We start from the raw sequence: 19,860 nt of genomic DNA on the forward strand, positions 1-19,860 counted from the left end.
GGACAAATTAGAAGTGACTGACTTGTCAACATTTCATCAGTAAGTCACTTTCACATTTGTGTGAATTTCAAAGCATTCTCACCTTCTCATGACTGTGTAAGATAAAAAGGATAAGGACAGTTATTCTTCTATAGCTGAGGCTGAAGTTCAGAGATGTTCAAATAATCTGCAGTTACCCATTCTCTTCAGGACTGTTTAGCAGCTTTATTATTATATTTGAAAGCAGGTATGACAGTGTATTTGAAATCGTGAAGGCTATTTGCTTTTTTAACATGAAATTGCTGTCTTTGGCTCAGGCCAGTTCTTGTTGTTTTTATTAAACTAATGAATTTTTTTGTCATTTTCTCCCTTAAGAAAATGCCTGATCACCTTTTTATTTAATACAGCTTTACGGATCCATGGCCCTTCTGATATTTGCTTTTCTCAGTTTGTTGATTTATGTGGGATCAGAAATAGATTACCCAATTGCCTGAAGCAAATTAACTTCAAATAAGGGCTAGATTAATGGATACAAAGATTTAAATATATATGTGTAAAGAAAATTTCACAAATTATATATCAAGTGATTAAAGGAACTTTAAAGCAGAAATTATGACTAGGGTAAGCATATGGCTCTGAAGCATAAAATCACAGATACACAGAAAGTTCACATGATGAAAGATGCTTTATTTCAAGGGAATGAAGGTATATTTTAAGGGATGTATATGTATATATGTTCATTCATTTAAGTGTGAAGAAACTGATTTCATGACCTAAAGTTTTCTTCTATAGAATTTGACCGTAAATATTCCATGAGTTCTGTCCATGATTGCTAGGATGCATACAGGCTTACGAAGGAGCCCACATCTCTTAAGGCAGCCTTGTAGGGATTCCTGAGACTCCTATGAGGAGGGAGGCAATTAGAAGTTGGATTAGAAGGAGCAGCCTTAGTTCTGAAGATGTGACACTCTGGGCAGAAATGGTGGAGGAGTGACGAGAGATTATTTTACAGCTTCCCTGGGGTTCCCCTTTGATTCTGAGTTAAAGGGTTCTCAAAGAATATCTGGCTCATTCCAGGAGGTATCCTGGAACAAAATAATATCTTAAGCAAGGACCAAAGTCACGGAAAATTAGGGTGGCTTTAAATCATTTGGAATTAATCCCTCGGACCTGCTCTCTTGTGGCCAAACTTAAACCCAAGGAAATCAAAGCAGCTCATGCCACCTGGCACAGTGTTATGTATCTTGGCTTCCTAAAGGATTAAAAGAAATCGCTGTCTGGATGGCAGTTGATTTCTAAATGAGAATATATTTACCTTTTAAGATACAGATATGAAGTAAAGAATTCTATATTTCTAGATCTGTCAGGGACCCAGCTCCACTGTCTGAAAGCTCTCTTTTTTTATGCCTCCTTTCACCATGTAAAAACTTGTCTGCATTGTTTGCCAGCTCTGTGGCTTTGGGCAGTTAGCTGATGTCTCATGCTGGAGTTATTTCATCTTTAAAATGAAAATAATGAACCCTGCCTGGTGTATGTCATTGAATTTGTTGTGAGATTCAAATGAAACGATACGTTTGCGTGAAAGCACTTAGGCACTTGGTAGATTGTAAAGTTATATCCAAATGACAAGTGTTATTACTCTTATTGAAAAGGTATTTGGGAAAAAAATCTGACGTACAATATGAATTTGCTGCATTTTACAAAAAAGCTTAGTTTAAGGCCTCTTTCCCTGTCATAGTTTATTCTGTGCTGAATGGCTTCCAGATTTATCCAGACAGAAGCTATCTTCTGTTGAATGATAGCAGAAAGTGCTTTTCCTCCTATTTATTACAAAGCCTGAATGCCACTTCATGAATGGAACTCATGCCTCTGAGTAAGTCAAATGTCTGTGAGTAATACCCTTTTTAGTTCTTTCAGTCATTGAAGAAGAGGTAAAACAACATTTTATGTTATGAATTCAAACGTTTATTACTCAGTACCATATTTGAGGAAGGGGCCTATCTCTCTCTTTCAAAGACTGTACTTTTTAACTTAGGAATTGTGGGAGCCAATAGAGAGCTGGGTTCTGGTACCCACCTCTAAACTTAAAGTTAACCTTACGCCTGTTGCAGGAATCTGCACCGCAGGTTGTGCACGTGCCTGTCTTTAAGCATATGCCTCTAAGCAGTCATTAGACTGAAAACTGTGTGTGGACATGCACATGGGTGTCCGTTTTGGAGAATGTAGATCTCTTAGCCCAGTGTTCATCATGTCTTGTTCATGCTTATGATCTCTTTAATGTATGCATATTGTTCTAGTCTTATTTCCATTGTTCACTGCTTGTGAAGGTGCTTGGACCATGCATTTTTCCCTATTGTAGCTTCCTCTCAAGCAGTTCTAAAAGGTACAGAAGCAGAGAACATTGAGATCTATCTTAGGCCTGTTTATTTTTGTCTTTACAAGAAAACTATTACTTTTTTTTTTTTTTAATGCTCAGATACTTTGCCTGATAGCTCAGTTGGTAAAGAATCCGCCTGCAATGCAGGAGACCCCGGTTCAATCCATGGGTTGGAAAGATCCCCTGGAGAAAGAAAAAGGCTACCCACTCCAGTATTCTGGCCTAGAGAATTCCATGGACTGTATAGTCCATGGGGTCGCAAAGAGTCGGACACAACCCAGGGACTTTCACATTTGACTTTGAATTCTAGTTCTGCATCTGTCAATGGTGAAGGGGAAGACAGACTTTTCCTTGTCCTCTTAGCCTTTCTTGACAGTACCCTTTACACAGTCTTGAACGTGTCAGGCGTTTCCAGACTTCCCATTTGCTATTCCCCTTTTTTATTTCTTGCCGTTCTAACTTCAAGATCAGCCTGCTGAAAGGAACCTTTTTTCCCGTGTGTTTTTAATATTTATTTATTAGTACATAAATAAATATAACCCTGGTGGCTCAGACAGTAAAGAGTCTGCCTGTAATGCGGGAAACCTGGGTTTGAAACCTGGGTTTGATCCCTAGGTCGGGAAGATTGCCTGAAGGAGGGCATGGCAACCCACTCCAGTATTCTTGCCTGGACAACCTCCATGGACAGGAGCTACATTCCATACGGGCTACAGTCCACGCAGTCACAAAGAGTCAGATACGACTGAGCGACTAAGCACAGCGCATTTAATTACGGCTGCACTGGGTCTTCACTGCTGCAAGCTGGTTTTCTCTAGTTGCAGCTAGTGGGGCTACTCTTCATTGCAGTGGCATCTCTTACTGCAAGCACAGGCTCTAGGTGCATGGGCTTCAGTCGTTGTGGTGCGTGGGCCTAGCCGCCCAGCATGTGGAATCTTTCTGGACCAGGGGATCAAACTTGTGTCTCCTGCATTGGCAGGGGGATTTTTAACTGCTGGACCACCAGTAAAGTCCTTGAAATGAACTCTTATGTATGCTTTACATCTTTTTAAGTACGTGGTGTGGCCCTGCTCAAAGGCTTTAGTGTCTACTGTATGTACTTTCAGTATGTTAGTGTCTACTGTAAACATAATTAGGAATTGGTTATTCATAATACAAATGAGCTCCTTCATTTAATTTCTACAGGTTTATTTTTAACCAGCAGTCTCCTTGTAAAAACAACTGTTTACAATTAGACTGCTAACTACTTTGCAGGAAGTTGGGGGGTGGATGGATAGAGCAAGGGAAAGGAAAGACCTATTTGAGAAGCTTAAAGATGAAAAGAGACAAAGATTTAATGTTTGTATTTATACGCATTTCACACTAGAAACCAAAGAGAGCAGATAATTTCATTTACCCCTGTTGGGTTAATTTGATCTGTAGTAGGCAACTCAATATAGATTACTTGTGACACAGATTTATGCATATTAGACTACATAAACAGTGTAGAACATGATGTACACTGATATTTTAATTGTCAGTGCCAGTATAATTTAAGGTGACAGTTCTTAGTCCATGAACTATTAAGTGAATTAGAATAGTCAAAAATACAGTTACTTAAATTTTATAGGTAAATACTTTTATATAAATGAAGTGTGATAAAATATTGAAAACTCCGTATGTTATAATCAAGCAAATTCATTTGGTGAGAAAACTGCCAACATCTCATCACCAAGGTAAGTTACTTGGCATCATTCTTTAAGATATTAGTGTTGTGTGGGGAGCCAGTTCCTAGCACATCAGATCAGATCAGATCAGTCGCTCAGTCGTGTCTGACTCTTTGCGACCCCATGAATCGCAGCACGCCAGGCCTCCCTGTCCATCACCAACTCCTGGAGTTCACTCAGACTCACATCCATCGAGTCAGTGATGCCATCCAGCCATCTCATCCTCTGTCGTCCCCTTCTCCTCTTGCCCCCAATCCCTCCCAGCATCAGAGTCTTTTCCAATGAGTCAACTCTTCACATGAGGTGGCCAAAGTACTGGAGTTTCAGCTTTAGCATCATTCCTTCCAAAGAAATCCCAGGGCTGATCTCCTTCAGAATGGACTGGTTGGATCTCCTTGCAGTCCAAGGGACTCTCAAGAGTCTTCTCCAACACCACAGTTCAAAAGCATCAATTCTTCGGCCCTCAGCCTTCTTCACAGTCCAACTCTCACATCCATACATGACCACAGGAAAAACCGTAGCCTTAACTAGATGAACCTTTGTTGGCAAAGTAATGTCTCTGCTTTTGAATATGCTATCTAGGTTGGTCATAACTTTCCTTCCAAGGAGTAAGCGTCTTTTAATTTCATGGCTGCAGTCACCATCTCTAGTGATTCTGGAGCCCAGAAAAATAAAGTCTGACACTGTTTCCACTGTTTCCCCATCTATTTCCCATGAAGTGATGGGACTGGATGCCATGATCTTCGTTTTCTGAATGTTGAGCTTTAAGCCAACTTTTTCACTCTCCACTTTCACCTTCATCAAGAGGCTTTTTAGTTCCTCTTCACTTTCTTCCATAAGGGTGGTGTCATCTGCATATCTGAGGTTATTGATATTTCTCCTGGCAATCTTGATTCCAGTTTATGTTTCTTCCAGTCCAGCGTTTCTCATGATGTACTCTGCATATAAGTTAAATAAGCAGGGTGACAATATACAGCCTTGATGTACTCCTTTTCCTATTTGGAACCAGTCTGTTGTTCCCTGTCCAGTTCTAACTGTTGCTTCCTGACCTGCATACAAATTTCTCAAGAGGCAGGTCAGGTGGTCTGGTATTCCCATCTGTTTCAGAATTTTCCACAGTTTATTGTGATCCACAGAGTCAAAGGCTTTGGCATAGTCAATAAAGCAGAAATAGATGTTTTTCTGGAAGTCTCTTGCTTTTTCCATGATCCAGCAGATGTTGGCAATTTGATCTCTGGTTCCTCTGCCTTTTCTAAAACCAGCTTGAACATCAGGAAGTTCATGGTTCACATATTGCTGAAGCCTGGCTTGGAGAATTTTGAGCATTACGTTACTAGCGTGTGAGATGAGTGCAATTGTGCGGTAGTTTGAGCATTCTTTTGCATTGCCTTTCTTTGGGATTGGAATGAAAACCGACCTTTTCCAGCCCTTGGCCACTGCTGAGTTTTCCAGATTTGCTGGCATATTGAGTGCAGCACTTTCACAGCATCATCTTTCAGGATTTGGAAGAGCTCAACTGGAATTCCATCACCTCCACTAGCTTTGTTCGTAGTCATGCTTTCTAAGGCCCACTTGACTTCACATTCCAGGATGTCTGGCTCTAGGTCAGTGATCACACCATTGTGATTATCTGGGTCGTGAAGATCTTTTTTGTACAGTTCTTCTGTGTATGCTTGCCATCTCTTCTTAATATCTTCTGCTTCTGCCAGGCCATACCATTTCTGTCCTTTATCGAGCCCATCTTTGCATGAAATGTTCCCTTGGTATCTCTGATTTTCTTGAAGAGATCTCTAGTCTTTCCCATTCTGTTATTTTCTTCTGTTTCTTTGCATTGATCGCTGAAGAAGGCTTTCTTATCTCTTCTTGCTATTCTTTGGAACTCTGCATTCAGATGTTTATATCTTTCCTTTTCTCCTTTGCTTTTCGCTTCGTTTCTTTTCACAGCTATTTGTAAGGCCTCCCCAGACAGCCATTTTGCTTTTTTGCATTTCTTTTCCATGGGGATGGTCTTGATCACTGTCTCCTGTACAATGTCACGAACCTCATTCCATAGTTCATCAGGCAGTCTTAGCAGATCTAGGCCCTTAAATCTATTTCTCACTTCCACTGTATAATCATAAGGGATTTGATTTAGGTCATACCTGAATGGTCTAGTGGTTTTCCCTACTGAACGGCCGAGAGGAGCTACCCCGCATCCGAGGTCAGGGGTAGTGGCCGAGAGGAGATACCTGGCGTTTGAGGTCATGGGTGGCGGCCGGGAGGAGATACCCCATGCCCCAAGCCCGAGGCCAGGCGCCACGGGCGGGAGGAGCTAGCCCATGCCCCTAAGCCCAAGGCCAAGGGCGGCGGGCTGGAGGAGCTACCCCAGGCCCGAGGCCAGGGGCGGTGGCCAGGAGGACCAACCCCACGTCCAAGGAGCCGTGGCTGCACGGGCGCAGGAGGGCCTAGAGGAGCTGTCCTAGCACATAAATTAGTAAATTTCTTGTCCTGAGATGGTTTTTGTGATCATTTTTAAAGTTAGACCAGAATTCACTTCTCTTGTTTCTGGTGTTTACATACTTTTTTCCTCCCATTCTTAAAACTTACCAGACTCATCTTTCTGAACTAAGATTTGTAAATCATTTCTTCCCATTCATGGCCCCCTTTCAGAAATGTTTACCAGTTCCTCTTTCTCCTACAGCTCTTCACTGGTCATCTGGAGCTTGGCATTCAGTACTCCTCACATTCCGACGCAGCTTCCCTCCTGTTCTACTGTTTTACTACACACGTCCCCATTCTGCTTATCTAAGCTGGTTCCCTAAACATGTATCATCTATCTCCTTCCTTCTACTTTTGCTTGTATATTCCTCCTATCTAAACACCTTACCTTCTCTTCTTCTTTAGTCCTGTCCCTTCTGTAAACCCAGTATAAATTCAGCTTATCTTTTAAAGCCTACCTTGACTGTTAGGAGTTTCTGGATCCTTTTATTAGTTTCCTTTTTATCATGAATTACTGATTTCACAAATTTACTCTGTATTTCCTCAGTGAGATTTTAAGTTTTTGGGTCATTCTTTAACACCTATCCTGGGTTAGAAACACATACTAATATTTTGTATTGAATACTGTTTATTTTTATCCTTAGGTTTACCATTGCTTGTTCAGAGAACAATTGCGAGAACTATTGTGTTACAAGAAAGTATTGGCAAAGGTCGTTTTGGAGAAGTTTGGCGAGGAAAATGGAGAGGAGAAGAAGTTGCTGTTAAAATATTCTCCTCTAGAGAAGAACGTTCATGGTTCCGTGAAGCAGAGATTTATCAGACTGTCATGTTACGTCACGAAAACATCTTGGGATTTATAGCAGCAGACAATAAAGGTCAGTGACATTTGCTTCTCCTCTGAGTGTAACAAAATATATTTTAATTCATTCTACAAATAAGACTACTAAACACTGTCATATTTGATGAGAAATGGATGTTTGTCATATTGATTAGACCTATTAAGTAAAACAGAATACATTAGAAGCCTTTAGAAACAGGAACTGCTAAAAGATTTTCTTGATTCTTGACATGTTCCTAAACCTCTAATTACTTCATAAAGTATAAAGAGCTATTTAAAAAAACAAAAAATGAAACTATATGCTTTTGTTAATTTGGTTCTGGGAAGTTAGATATTGAATATAGTCATAACAGAGAAAAAAAATTCATAAGCTCTTGTTGCCCAGAGTTCTGAGATAGACTAGAGCTCAGACACGTTTCCTTTTATTCTCCTCCTGACCATTAGGGCATTCTAGTATTTCCTAATGAGCTTATTTATAGGGAGAATAAAAATAACTTTTCAAGTGTATTCTGTGTTTAAATTTCTAGGGCTAAACAGATTAGTCTTTTAAGTAAACTCACTTAGAGAAATGGTTTCTCTAAAACCACCTAGATCTTGGTAACCATGTGGATGAACCCTTTCTTGCCTGTGGTACACAGGTGATTGAGGCCAGGGGTCAGATCAGATGCTGAAGCAAGTGAGGAAGCCATGTGTGTAGACAGTCAGGATGAGCAGTGACTGAAAAGTCACTTCAGACTGTACTTACTTTTCTGGCTTCAGTTTTTATAGCAGTGCCCACAATCCCTACCTTTTAGCTTTTGTCAGAGACTTGCATTAAACTCAACTCTCATTGTACTTGCTTTGAATCAAATGTATTTCCCAGCATTGCTATTTGTTTTTTTAGAAAAATGCTTTCATTCTTTTTTAAAGGCCATAACCATAGTCATCTTTTTACTCTTCTCCCTTCCCATTTTCTTCAATAATATTTATTTCTTCAAAATGTTAATAGTGTTTAATCTTGGTGTTCATGGGTGATTTTGATTTTTCTTGTTGTTTCTCTGTATTTTCAAATTTATTTACAACGAACATTACTTGTTTTTTTTTAACTTTTATTTGTAGAAAATATCCAGTATACAGAAAAGTAGAGAATAGGATAGTGGATTCCCATTCAGTTCAGTTTAGTCACTCAGTCGTGTCCGACTCTTTGCGACCCCATGAATTGGAGCACTCCAGGCCTCCCTGTTCATCACCAACTCCTAGAGTTCACTCAAACTCACATCCATCGAGTCAGTGATGCCATCCAGCCATCTCATCCTCTGTCGTCGCCTTCTCCTCCTGCCCCCAACCCCTCCCAGCATCAGAGTCTTTTCCAATGAGTCAACTCTTTGCATGGGGTGGCCAAAGTAGTGGAGTTTCAGCTTTAGCCTCATTCCTTCCAAAGAACACCCAGGGCTGATCTCCTTCAGAATGGACTGGTTGGATCTCCTTGCAGTCCAAGGGACTCTCATTTCTGCTTTATTGACTATGCCAAAGCCTTTAACTGTGTGGATCACAATAAACTGTGGAAAATTCTGAAAGAGATGGGAATACCAGACCACCTGACCTGCCTCTTGAGAAATTTGTATGCAGGTCAGGAAGCAACAGTTAGAACTGGACATGGAACAACAGACTGGTTCCAAATAGGAAAAGGAGTATGTCAAGGCTGTATATTGTCACCCTGCTTATTTAACTTACATGCAGAGTACATCATGAGAAACGCTGGGCTGGAAGAATCACAAGCTGGAATCAAGATTGCCGGGAGAAATATCAATAACCTCAGATATGCAGATGATACCACCCTTATGGCAAAAAGTTGAAGAGGAACTTAAAAAACCTCTTGATGAAAGTGAAAGAGGAGAGTGAAAAAGTTGGCTTAAAGCTTAACATTCAGAAAACGAAGATCATGGCATCCAGTCCCATTACTTCATGGCAAATAGATGGGGATTCCCATTACCCAGCTTCAAAAATTATCAGCTCATTGCAAATCATATTTGAGTTCTGATTCCATCTACTCTGCCCCCTTTGAATTATTTGAAGCTAATCCCAGCAATACATCTTTTCCCTATGAATATTTCAGTTTGCATCTTTAGATTATAGGGAATCATTTTTTATGAAACATAACCATACTACCATTGTCAATTTAAAAGATGCCATCAAGTACCTAGTCAGTTTCATATTTCTGCAATTGTTTACTTATTGGTTATTCATTTTTAGGATCCATTGCATTTGGTTGATATTTATCTTAAATCCTTTAAAAACACTGGGGATCCCCCCCCTTTTTTCCCTTGCAGTTTATTTGTTAAAGAAACTGGATTATTTGTCCTATAGAGCTTATCATATTCTAGATTTGCTAATTGAATTCGTACAGTATCTCTGAACTTGCTCCTGTATAATTTGAAAACTGGTAGTTAAAATTAGAAACTGAATTTGATTATCGGTTTTCTGACTGAAAATATTATATGCTTTCTACATATTGTATTCTTTCTATTGCACCTCATCAGGAGGCATATATATGTGATTATCTACTTTTTGTGACCTGGGGTGATGATGGATGTAAGTAGCTGTTATCAATAGATACTACCAATTTGGTATTGTTTAAAAACAAACAAAACTAGTACTTATAGTCTGACCAAGTCCTTAGTTTTCATTTTCTTCTCTCAGACACCATTTTTCTTCTTCCCCAATGCTTTAAAACAGTCAATATATTCTGTGAGTATGGAGTTTTTACTTTGCCAATAAAGGTCCGTCTAGTCAAGGCTATGGTTTTTCCAGTGGTCAGGTATGGATGTGAGAGTTGGACTGTGAAGAAGGCTGAGCGCCGAAGAATTGATGCTTTTGAACTGTGGTGTTGGAGGTGACTCTTGAGTCTTATGGACTGCAGGAGATCCAACCAGTCCATTCTAAAGGAGATCAGTCCTGGGTGTTCTTTGGAAGGAATGATGCTAAAGCTGAAACTCAGTACTTTGGCCACCTCGTGCGAAGAGTTGACTCATTGGAAAAGACTCTGATGCTGGGAGGGATTGGGGGCAAGAGGAAAAGGGGATGACAGAGGATGAGATGGCTGGATGGCATCACCGACTCGATGGACGTGGGTTTAGGTGAACTCCAGGAATTGGTGATGGACAGGGAGTGCTGCGATTCATGGGGTCGCAGAGTCGGACACGACTGAGCAACTGAACTGAACTGATGGGAGTTTTTTTAATTTTTTTATTGAAGGATAATTGCTTTACAGAATTTTGTTTTCTGTCAAACCTCGACATGAATCAGTCACAGGTATACGTATATCCCCTCCCTTTTGAACCTCCCTCCTCATCCCACCCCTGTAGATTGATACAGAGCCGTTTGCGTTTCCTTAGCCATACAGCAAATTCCCATTGGCTATCTATTTTACATATGGTAATGTAAGTTTCCATGTTACTCTTTCCATACATCTCACCCTCTCCTTCCCTCTCCCCACATCCATAAGTCTATTCTGTTTCTCAACTGTTGCCCTGTAAATAAATACTTCAGTACCATTTTCTAGATTCTGTATATATGCATTAGAATATGATATTTATCTTTTCTCTGACTCACTTCACTCTGTATAATAGGTTCTAGGTTTATCCACCTCATCAGAACTGACTCAAATGCATTCCTTTTTATGGCTGTCAATGGACATCTAGGTTGCTTCCATGTTCTAGCTATTGTAAATATTGCTGCAGTGAGCAATGGGATAGATGTATCTTTTTCAATTTTGGTTTCCTCAGGGTATATGCCTAGGAGTGGGATTGCTGAGTCATATAGTGGTTTTATTCCTAGTTTTTTAAGGAATCCCCAAACCATCTTCCATAGTGGCTGTATCAATTTACATTCCCACCAACAGTGCAAGAGTGTTCCCTTTTCTCCACACCCTCTCCAGCATTTATTGTTTGTAGACTTTTTGATGATGGCCATTCTGAATGGTGTGAGGTGATAATACCTCATTGTAGTTTTCATTTGCATTTCTCTAATAATGAGAGATGTTGAGCATCTTTTCACGTTTGTTAGCCATCTGTATGTCTTCTTTGGAAAAATGTCTGTTTAGGTCTTTTCTCCACTTTCTGATTGATTGGGTGAGTTTATTTCTTAATAGGTGCTTTTGTTTTCTGAAACCCTTGTTAACTCATATGAAGGCTCTAATTTTACAAATAGTAATTTCTCCGTCAAAGAACTCACCCACATTTTTGGTTTCAAATTCAGTGGTGGCAGTGACTTTAAAAACTGCAGTTTGAGGCTCTTACCAGGCCCAGCATGTTTTAGGCTTGTTCTAAGTTGTTAACATGCTGACTGGCAAAAAGCGCTCCCGCTACTGTGCCCTGAACTCTACTCTGTGCTCAAGCAGCAACCAAGCTAGTGCTGTCACCTAGTGGTCACCGTGGGAATTGGTGACCCTGCTGGCTCTTCCCTACTCTCCTTTCTTCTGTGTTAGGGGGCAATGGACTCTGCTTAGAACCTAGGGCTGCTGCTCCCCCACCACCTTCACCTCCAGCCCCCTATTCCCTTTTCTTTATTTTCCTCCTAATTTAGTTAATTCCAACTCAGACAACCCTTTATGTGGGCATAGCCTCTAGTATATACTTCCACCTCTCTTGTCAATTACCTCAGAAACTCTCCCAGTCTTCCATCTTACTGTGTTCCGAATTTATTTCTTGTTATTTGCGAACCTTCCAGAATTCAGCTATGGTTAATCATGCAGATGTACTTAGTGATATACCTGTATCGAGGAAAAGGAAAGGTACAAGTTTGAACAGAATCAGTTGATTAAAGTTTATGAACAAATTTATAAAGAATTAGTATCATGAATATCTAAATCCTTTCAAAAATACTCAGCAACCTCCTCCAGAATCTTCTGAAAACATTTCATTCCTTAATTTCTTCTAATCAGAGTTGCTTTCTTTCAAGTAACAACCTTCAAAATAAAGTGTTTTATGTCACTTTGAGTTTCTTTCGTTTTACAACTAACAGGGAAGGAAATAGCACATTTTAGTTCTTGTGTGCCATGCTAAATGCTTTTTAAAAACCTATTATCTTATTTTTAAAATCTTCTTAGTGGTCTTGAAAAGTTAAGGTATTCTTGTAGTATAAAAGAGGAAACAAAGGCTCACTGGTTAAGAAGTTTCTTAACCAGTCTAAGGTCACGTAGTCATCAGTAACAGCCAGGCCCTGGATTCCAACCCAGGTCAGAATGACTCCAAGTAAAGCGTCTTTTACTGAAATGCCCTGCCTCCTAGTATTGTTGTAATACTGTTTTGCTATCACGATTTTGTGAAATATATGGTTCTCCAGCTACTTCTAGGCTAAATGGACTTTTGTGGACCAGCCTAGCCTAGAAGCCCAGCCAGAACCTTTACCATGGTTCCTAAGGGAAAATACATTTTCATTTCACATACTGGTTTACAGTTAATTGAACTTTTGGAAAAAGGCACATTCTTAGCTGGTGAGGTTTAAAACTACCTTGTGTAAAATTAAATTCAGTCCCAGCCTTTTCCCCTCCTGACATTTTTAGTTCCTATCTCAGCTACCCCATGTGTCAGTGATACTACTGTTTTTATAGTTTTCTAAGCTGGATACCTTGGAATTGTAATAATCTTACTTGGCTTCTTGTTGAACTGTATACACAGTTTGTCATTAAAGCTTGCATTTCTCATTTAAGGTCACATATGGTTTGTCCCCTAATATTCTATTCCCACTATGGCTGTGCTAGGTTCCAGGTATTTCTCTTTTTCCTCCTTGTTTCCCTCCCAGCTTCCAGGAACAATCACTGAGCACCTCACCTGGACCAGGCATTCTTCTATGTACTCGAGATCAGCGTCTTTACACTGTGATTCTTTGTCTCTTGAATGGACTAGTTGTCTTTGCCTCAATCTCAAGAATAGGCGACTTAATTTAAGGACCTAAAGGATATAAACATAAACGTATAAGAAAACTGAAAATAAATGAAAATATATGAACAAGAAAAACAAAATATGAAAGAAATCTATACAAATGTAAGGTACCAATGTGTTGCCGTTGCGTGATTCAGGACTGAGTAAAAAGTCATAATGTTTGAACAGATAAATCATAAATGTTCTATAGCCTATCTGAAATATTGTTTTTCTACTTGGCAGACAATGGCACATGGACTCAGCTCTGGTTGGTGTCAGATTATCATGAGCACGGATCCCTTTTTGATTATTTGAACAGATACACAGTTACTGTGGAAGGAATGATAAAACTTGCTCTGTCCACAGCAAGTGGACTTGCCCATCTTCACATGGAGATAGTTGGTACCCAAGGTAACTCAAAGCAGTCCTGTTATTTAAGCTTTAAATTCCTATGGGTCTAATGTCTATTCAGAAAATTTTTGCAAGAAGTCAGCCGAAGTAGAAATGTTTAAAATGAGTTTTTATATGAGAATATCTTAACTTTCTGTTGAAAATCTAACATAGAGTTAGGAATCTAAGAATTTGATTAGAGATTCTCTAGTTGTTACAACAATACTGATATTTTGGTAAGTTCTTAAATTTAAGTAGTGTTTAGTCTTGTGATTTTGAGGATCTTGATTTTGGAATTTATGTATAGTACCAAATGAAATGTGAAGATGTTCTGTAAACATCCAACATGCTACATAAATGTTATCTGACCATCTGATAATTGTGTTTGATCCTAGGATAAGGAGATTGCATGAGTTAGTATTGTGCTATATAAGATATTAGATGCCAGTGTAGTCTCTGCTCTAATGATTATCCACTTGCTACCTGATGATTATCCACTTGCTAACCCCATTACCAGCTTTACTGTATACGTCACACATGCTGTTTTACTAGTTCAGCCTGCCCCATCTTTGCAAAATCATTGTTGATTATAATAGCCTTATTGAGCTTTAATTCACATACTATGTCACATACAATAAACTGGAAAATTCTTAGAGAGATGGGAATACCAGACCACCTTACCTATCTCCCTAGAAACCTGTATGCAGATCAAGAAGCAACAGTTAGAACTGGACATGAAACAAAATAGACTTCAAAAACAGGTTCAGAATTGGGAAAGGAGTACAGCAAGGCTGTATATTGTCATCCTACTTATTTAATTTATATGCAGAATACATCATGTGAGATACCAGGCTGGGTGAATCACAAGCTGGAATCAAGACTGCTAGAAGAAATATCAACAACCTCAGAATGATGGTAATGACAGAAAGTGAAGAGTAACTAAAATGCCTCTTGATGAAGGTGAAAGACGAGCGTGAAAAAGCTGGCTTAAAAGTCAACATTCAAAAAAGGAAGATCCAGGCATCCAGTTACATCACTTTATGACAAATAGAAAGGGAAAAAGTGAATGCAGTGACAGATTTTCTTTTCTTGGGCTCCAAAATCACTGTGGACGGTGACTGCAGCCATGAAATTAAGACACTTGCTCCTCGGAAGGAAAGCTATGACAGACCTAGGTAGCGTATTAAAAAGCAGAGACATCACTCTGCCGAGAGAGGTCTGTGTAGTCAAAGCCGTGGTTTTCCAGTAGTCATGTATGAATATGAGAGCTGGACCATAAAGAAGGCTGAGCGCCAAAGAATTGATGGTTTCAATCTGTGGTGCTGGAGAAGACTCTTGAGAATTCCTAGAGCTGCAAGGAGATCAAACCAGTCAGTCCTAAAAGAAAACCCAGAATATTCTTTGGAAGGACTGATGCTGAAGCTCCAGTACTTTGGCCACCTAGTACAAAGAGCCAACTCATTGCAAAAGACCCTGGTGCTGGGGAAAATAGAAGGCAAAAGGGAAAGGGGGTGGCAGGGGATGAGATGGTTAGATAGCATCACCAACTCAATGGACATCAGTTTGAACGAACTCCAGGAGACAGGCCAGGAGCCTGGCCTGCTCCAGTCCATAGGGTCGCAAAGAGTCAGACATGACTTGGTGACTGAACAATAACAAATTGAGTTGTAATTCACATACTATACAGTTTACCCATTTGGTGTACAAATGAGTGGTTTTTAGTATAATCAGTTTTGTATAGCTATCACCACATTTTAAGAACATTTAAGAACATTTTCATCACCTCAAAAGAGGTGAGGCCTATAGTTCTCAGCAGTCACTCCCCATTTCCCTCTAAACTCTCTAGCTCTAGGCAACCTCTAACTTATTTTCCATCTATTGTTCAGTCACTAAGTTGTGTCTGACTCTTTATGACCATCTATATAGATTTGCTTATTCTGGACATAGCATATGGAATCATACAATATACCTTTTATGACTAGCTGCTTTCTAGTATAGGTTCAAGGTTTATCCATGTTGCAGCATTATCAGAAATTCATTCCCTTTTATGTCCAAGCAATATTTCATTATATGGATTTACTACATTTTGGGTATCCATTCATCAGTGATAGACATTTGTTGTTTCCACTTTGGGCTATTATGAATAATGCTGCTATGAACACTGATGTACAAGTTTTAGTGTGGATACGTTTCCATTATCTTGGGTATATGCCTGGAAGTGAAGTTACTGGATCAGACAGTAACTAATGATTTGGGAAAAAAAAAAAAAAGTCTGGCAAGTTCACAAAGGGCCTGTACTATTTTATTGTACATTCCCACCAGCGGCCTCTGAGGGTTCCAAGTTTTACACACTGTAATTATTTTATAATAGCACTTTTTCTAGTAGTTAGTATTAAAGGCATTACACATTTAATGAATATATTCCAGTTGATTGATAGGCAAAAGAGGTGATCTAGATTTTTGGTTCTTGGATTGGAATATTAGTACCTAGGCGTCCTATAAAAAAAGATTCATAGGGTATCAACAAACTAGTATCTTTAACCTCCTGGTTTTTGAGTGTTAGACATATTTTTGAACATCATCTGTTTTCTTTGAAATGTAATCTCATCAACTTTTTGTGCACTGATTCATGTTAGTTGGTTTAGTAAGGGCCCAGGTATTGCAGTGACGGGGATGAAATGCTTTTGATACTGGGATGGGAGGACCTAGGTGAGATTTGTGATTGGTATTGCCCTTTAAGCAACCATGTTTAACTTTCTTTTTCTTTAGGAAAACCAGCCATAGCTCATAGGGATTTGAAATCAAAGAATATCTTGGTAAAGAAGAATGGAACTTGCTGTATTGCAGACTTAGGATTGGCAGTAAGGCATGATTCGGCCACGGATACAATTGACATTGCTCCAAACCATAGAGTGGGAACAAAAAGGTATACTTATCACAGAGTGAACACAGTTATTTTTATGTTCTGAAGTTGACTTCTTTTCCTTCTCATTTCTAGATACATAACTTTTCTGAAACTCAACCTTGTTCTTTATTAGACTGCTCACAGGTGGAAGATCTCATGGTCTTGCCTGCTCTGAAATCATGGTTAGCTAACTTACAAAGGTTACTGCTGATGAAAGGTAGCCTTTCCAGAAAATACTACTATTAGTTATGTTATCATAAGAGTAGTTAATATTAATGGGGTACCTACTGTATACCAGTCATTTTAATTCATCTCTTATGTATATTACATCATTTAATGTTCTCTTCAAATGTTGTGATGTAGTTAGCCCAACTGTTTTTATATTTTTATTTCCTGAAAACATAGCTTTCTCTCTTCAAACTTTCACATGTGCTATATCCTAGAGCAGCAGTCCCCACCCTTTTGGGCACCCGGGACTCATTATTTTAAAGGTAATTTTCCCAAGGACCAGGGGTGGGGAAGATTCAAGCACGTTACATTCATTGTGCACTTCATTTTTAATCTAACGCTGCCACTGCTCTGACAGGGGGTGCCACAGATTGTGGGCCTGATTTCTGTCCTAGAGCATACTTTCCCCTCCTGTTTCCTTAACTTGTACTCAGTCTTCCTTTCTCAGAGGAATCTTTTTCTGGACTGTTAGATGTCCTTGTTAGGCACCCACATTGCATGCTAAATCTGGACCACTTAGCACATTATAACTGTTCACTTATCTGTATATTCCATTGGATCGTAAGCTGCTTTGAGAGAAGCCTTGTATTCCCAGCATCTATCATGGTGCCTAGAAGATAGTAGGTCCTCAATAAGTATTTGTTGAATCTATGAGTACTCCCCTGGTAGCTCAGTCAGTAAACAATCTGCCTACTATGTGGGAGACCCAGGTTCTGTTCTTGGGTCAGGAAGATCCTCTGGAGAAGGGAATGGCAACCCACTCCAGAATTCTTGCCTGGAAAATCCCATGGACAGAGGAGCCTGGTGGGCTACAGTCCATGGAATCCCAGAGAGTCGGACATGACTGTGTGACTAACACACACACATGAGTACTCAAAGAACCTAAGTAGGTAAGTATCACTGCCCTCAATTCACAGATGAGGAAACCACCTTGTGAAGGTTAATGTGGCCAACCTCCTGGATGGTAAGCTGAAGAGCTGAGATTTGAACCTGGGCCTTTCTGACCCAAAAGGCTTTGCTTTGTGTATCACAGCATTTTGCCATCACATACCGTCAAAGTGCTATGCTGGACTTGAATAGAGCTGAGCTTTATTGTATCTCAGCTGTATTTATGGATTCAATGGGGACTCTCAGATCTTTTGACTCAGGGTTCCAGGCAGTGGTTGCTGTAGGTCTTTGTGAGTCCTAATCTGTAACCTTAGTAGGATTTTTGAAACCTCAGAACTGTGCAATATGGTATCATTAAGGACTGGCATTCATTTTTATCTATTATTTTGTTCCCTGGAGTATGTCCTTGCCTTTCCTTTTATTCTGTTTTAGTGAGAAGACTTCTAGACTGAAATACATAGTCCCTGCATAGTACACAGCAAAGTAGGTGGTGTATAGTAGGACGCCTAGGATGTGGGTCATTGGAAACAAAGATCATAAGGCAAATAGCATAAAATTGCTATTTCAGCTTTTCATGGGATTTGGAGTAAACCAGTGGAGATATTTTTCTTGAGTCTAATATGATCTCAGTTATGCGTGGAAGCTCAGGCTTCAGAAATCAGACCTGGGGGGCACGGGGGTGGGATGTATAGAAACAGTCTGAAGGGGTTAGGGTCTGATGTGATCGCATCTGAGGGTGTACACAGAGAAAGCCTGGGCTGCCTTAGAATCCAGGCGCCATCATGTGGGCCATGTGTGAGGGGCGTTTTCCCCTGCATTAGCTTTCAGGCAGCAGGACACCACCTCCAGGAACAATCATGAGCTGCCACCACTGCCAAGAACACCAGGACCATTATCTGCATGCCCTCTATCAAAAGGATAATTACCAGTACATGCTGAGGGGAGAGGTGACAGGCATCCATACTAAAACAGCCCTTGCACCAAAAATACTAAACCCACACAAGGTACAAAGGGGGGCTCCCACCTATAAATAGTCCTCAGAGACCATCGTAGATAATTGTTTCTCCTAAATTCACAAGATGATGCTGTGAAAGTGCTGCACTCAATATGCCAGCAAATTTGGAAAACTCAGCAGTGGCCACAGGACTGGAAAAGGTCAGTTTTCATTCCAATCCCAAAGAAAGGCAATGCCAAAGAACATTCAAACTACTGCAAAATTGCATTCATCTCACATGCTAGTAAAGTAATGCTCAAAATTCTCCAAGCCAGGCCTCAACAGTATGTGAACCATGAACTTCCTGATGTTCAAGCTGGATTTAGAAAAGACAGAGGAACCAGAGATCAAATTGCCAACATCCATTGGGTCATTGAAAAAGCAAGAGAGTTCCAGAAAAACATCTACTTCTGCTTTATTGACTACACCAAAACCTTTGACTGTGTGGATCATAACAAACTGTGGAAAATCTTCAAGAGATGGGAATACCAGACCACCTGACCTGCCTCTTGAGAAATCTGTATGCAGGTCAAGAAACAACAGTTAGAACTGGACATGGAACAACAGACTGGTTCCACATCAGGAAAGGAGTACGTCAAGGCTGTATATTGCCACCCTGCTTTCATGCAGAGTACATCATGTGAAATGCCAGGCTGGATGAAGCACAAGCTGGAATCAAGATTGCTGGGAGAAATATCAATAACCTCAGATATGCAGATGACACCAACCTTATGGCAGAAAGTGAAGAAGAACTAAAGAGCCTCTTGATGAAAGTGCAAGAGGACAGTGAAAGAGCTGGCTAAAACTCAACATTCAGAAAACTAAGATCATGGCATCTGGTCCCATCACTTCATGGCAGATAGATGGGGAAACAGTGGAAACAGAGATTTTTTTTCTGGGCTCCAAAATCACTGCAGATGGTGACTGCAGCCATGAAATTAAAAGATGCTTACTCCCTGGAAGGAAAGCTATGACCAACCTAGACAGCATATTAAAAAGCAGAGACATTACTTTGTCAACAAAGGTCCATCTAGTCAAGGCTATGGTTTTTCCAGTAATCACATATGAATGTGAGAGTTGGACTATAAAGAAAGCTGAGCACCAAAGAATTGATGCTTTTGAACTGTGGTGTTGGAGAAGACTCTTGAGAGTCCCTTGGACTGCAAGGAGGTCCAACCTG

At 40.0% G+C, this 19,860-nt stretch overlaps 1 protein-coding gene across 10 annotated transcripts in view; it reads left to right on the forward strand.

The window, feature by feature from the left end:
- Positions 1–19,860, forward strand: part of TGFBR1 (transforming growth factor beta receptor 1) — a 75,365-nt gene that overhangs the window by 37,122 nt on the left and 18,383 nt on the right. For 6 of the 10 annotated variants that reach the window (XM_086416056.1, XM_086416057.1, XM_086416062.1 and 3 more), the window contains 3 exons: positions 7,182–7,412; positions 13,519–13,686; positions 16,435–16,591. In XM_086416056.1, the coding sequence (XP_086272182.1) occupies positions 7,182–7,412; positions 13,519–13,686; positions 16,435–16,591 (556 nt within the window). Of the gene's footprint in view, positions 1–7,181; positions 7,413–13,156; positions 13,687–14,494; positions 16,083–16,434; positions 16,592–19,860 lie in introns of those variants that run through there. The other 4 variants (XM_086416065.1, XM_086416066.1, XM_086416063.1 and 1 more) reach the window with 3 other exon arrangements.

This window comes from Bos grunniens, chromosome 8, assembly GCF_055505025.1.
Source record: "Bos grunniens cultivar Pamir isolate PY7600 chromosome 8, Bosgru_T2T1.0, whole genome shotgun sequence".
NCBI classification, from domain to species: Eukaryota; Metazoa; Chordata; class Mammalia; order Artiodactyla; family Bovidae; genus Bos; species Bos grunniens.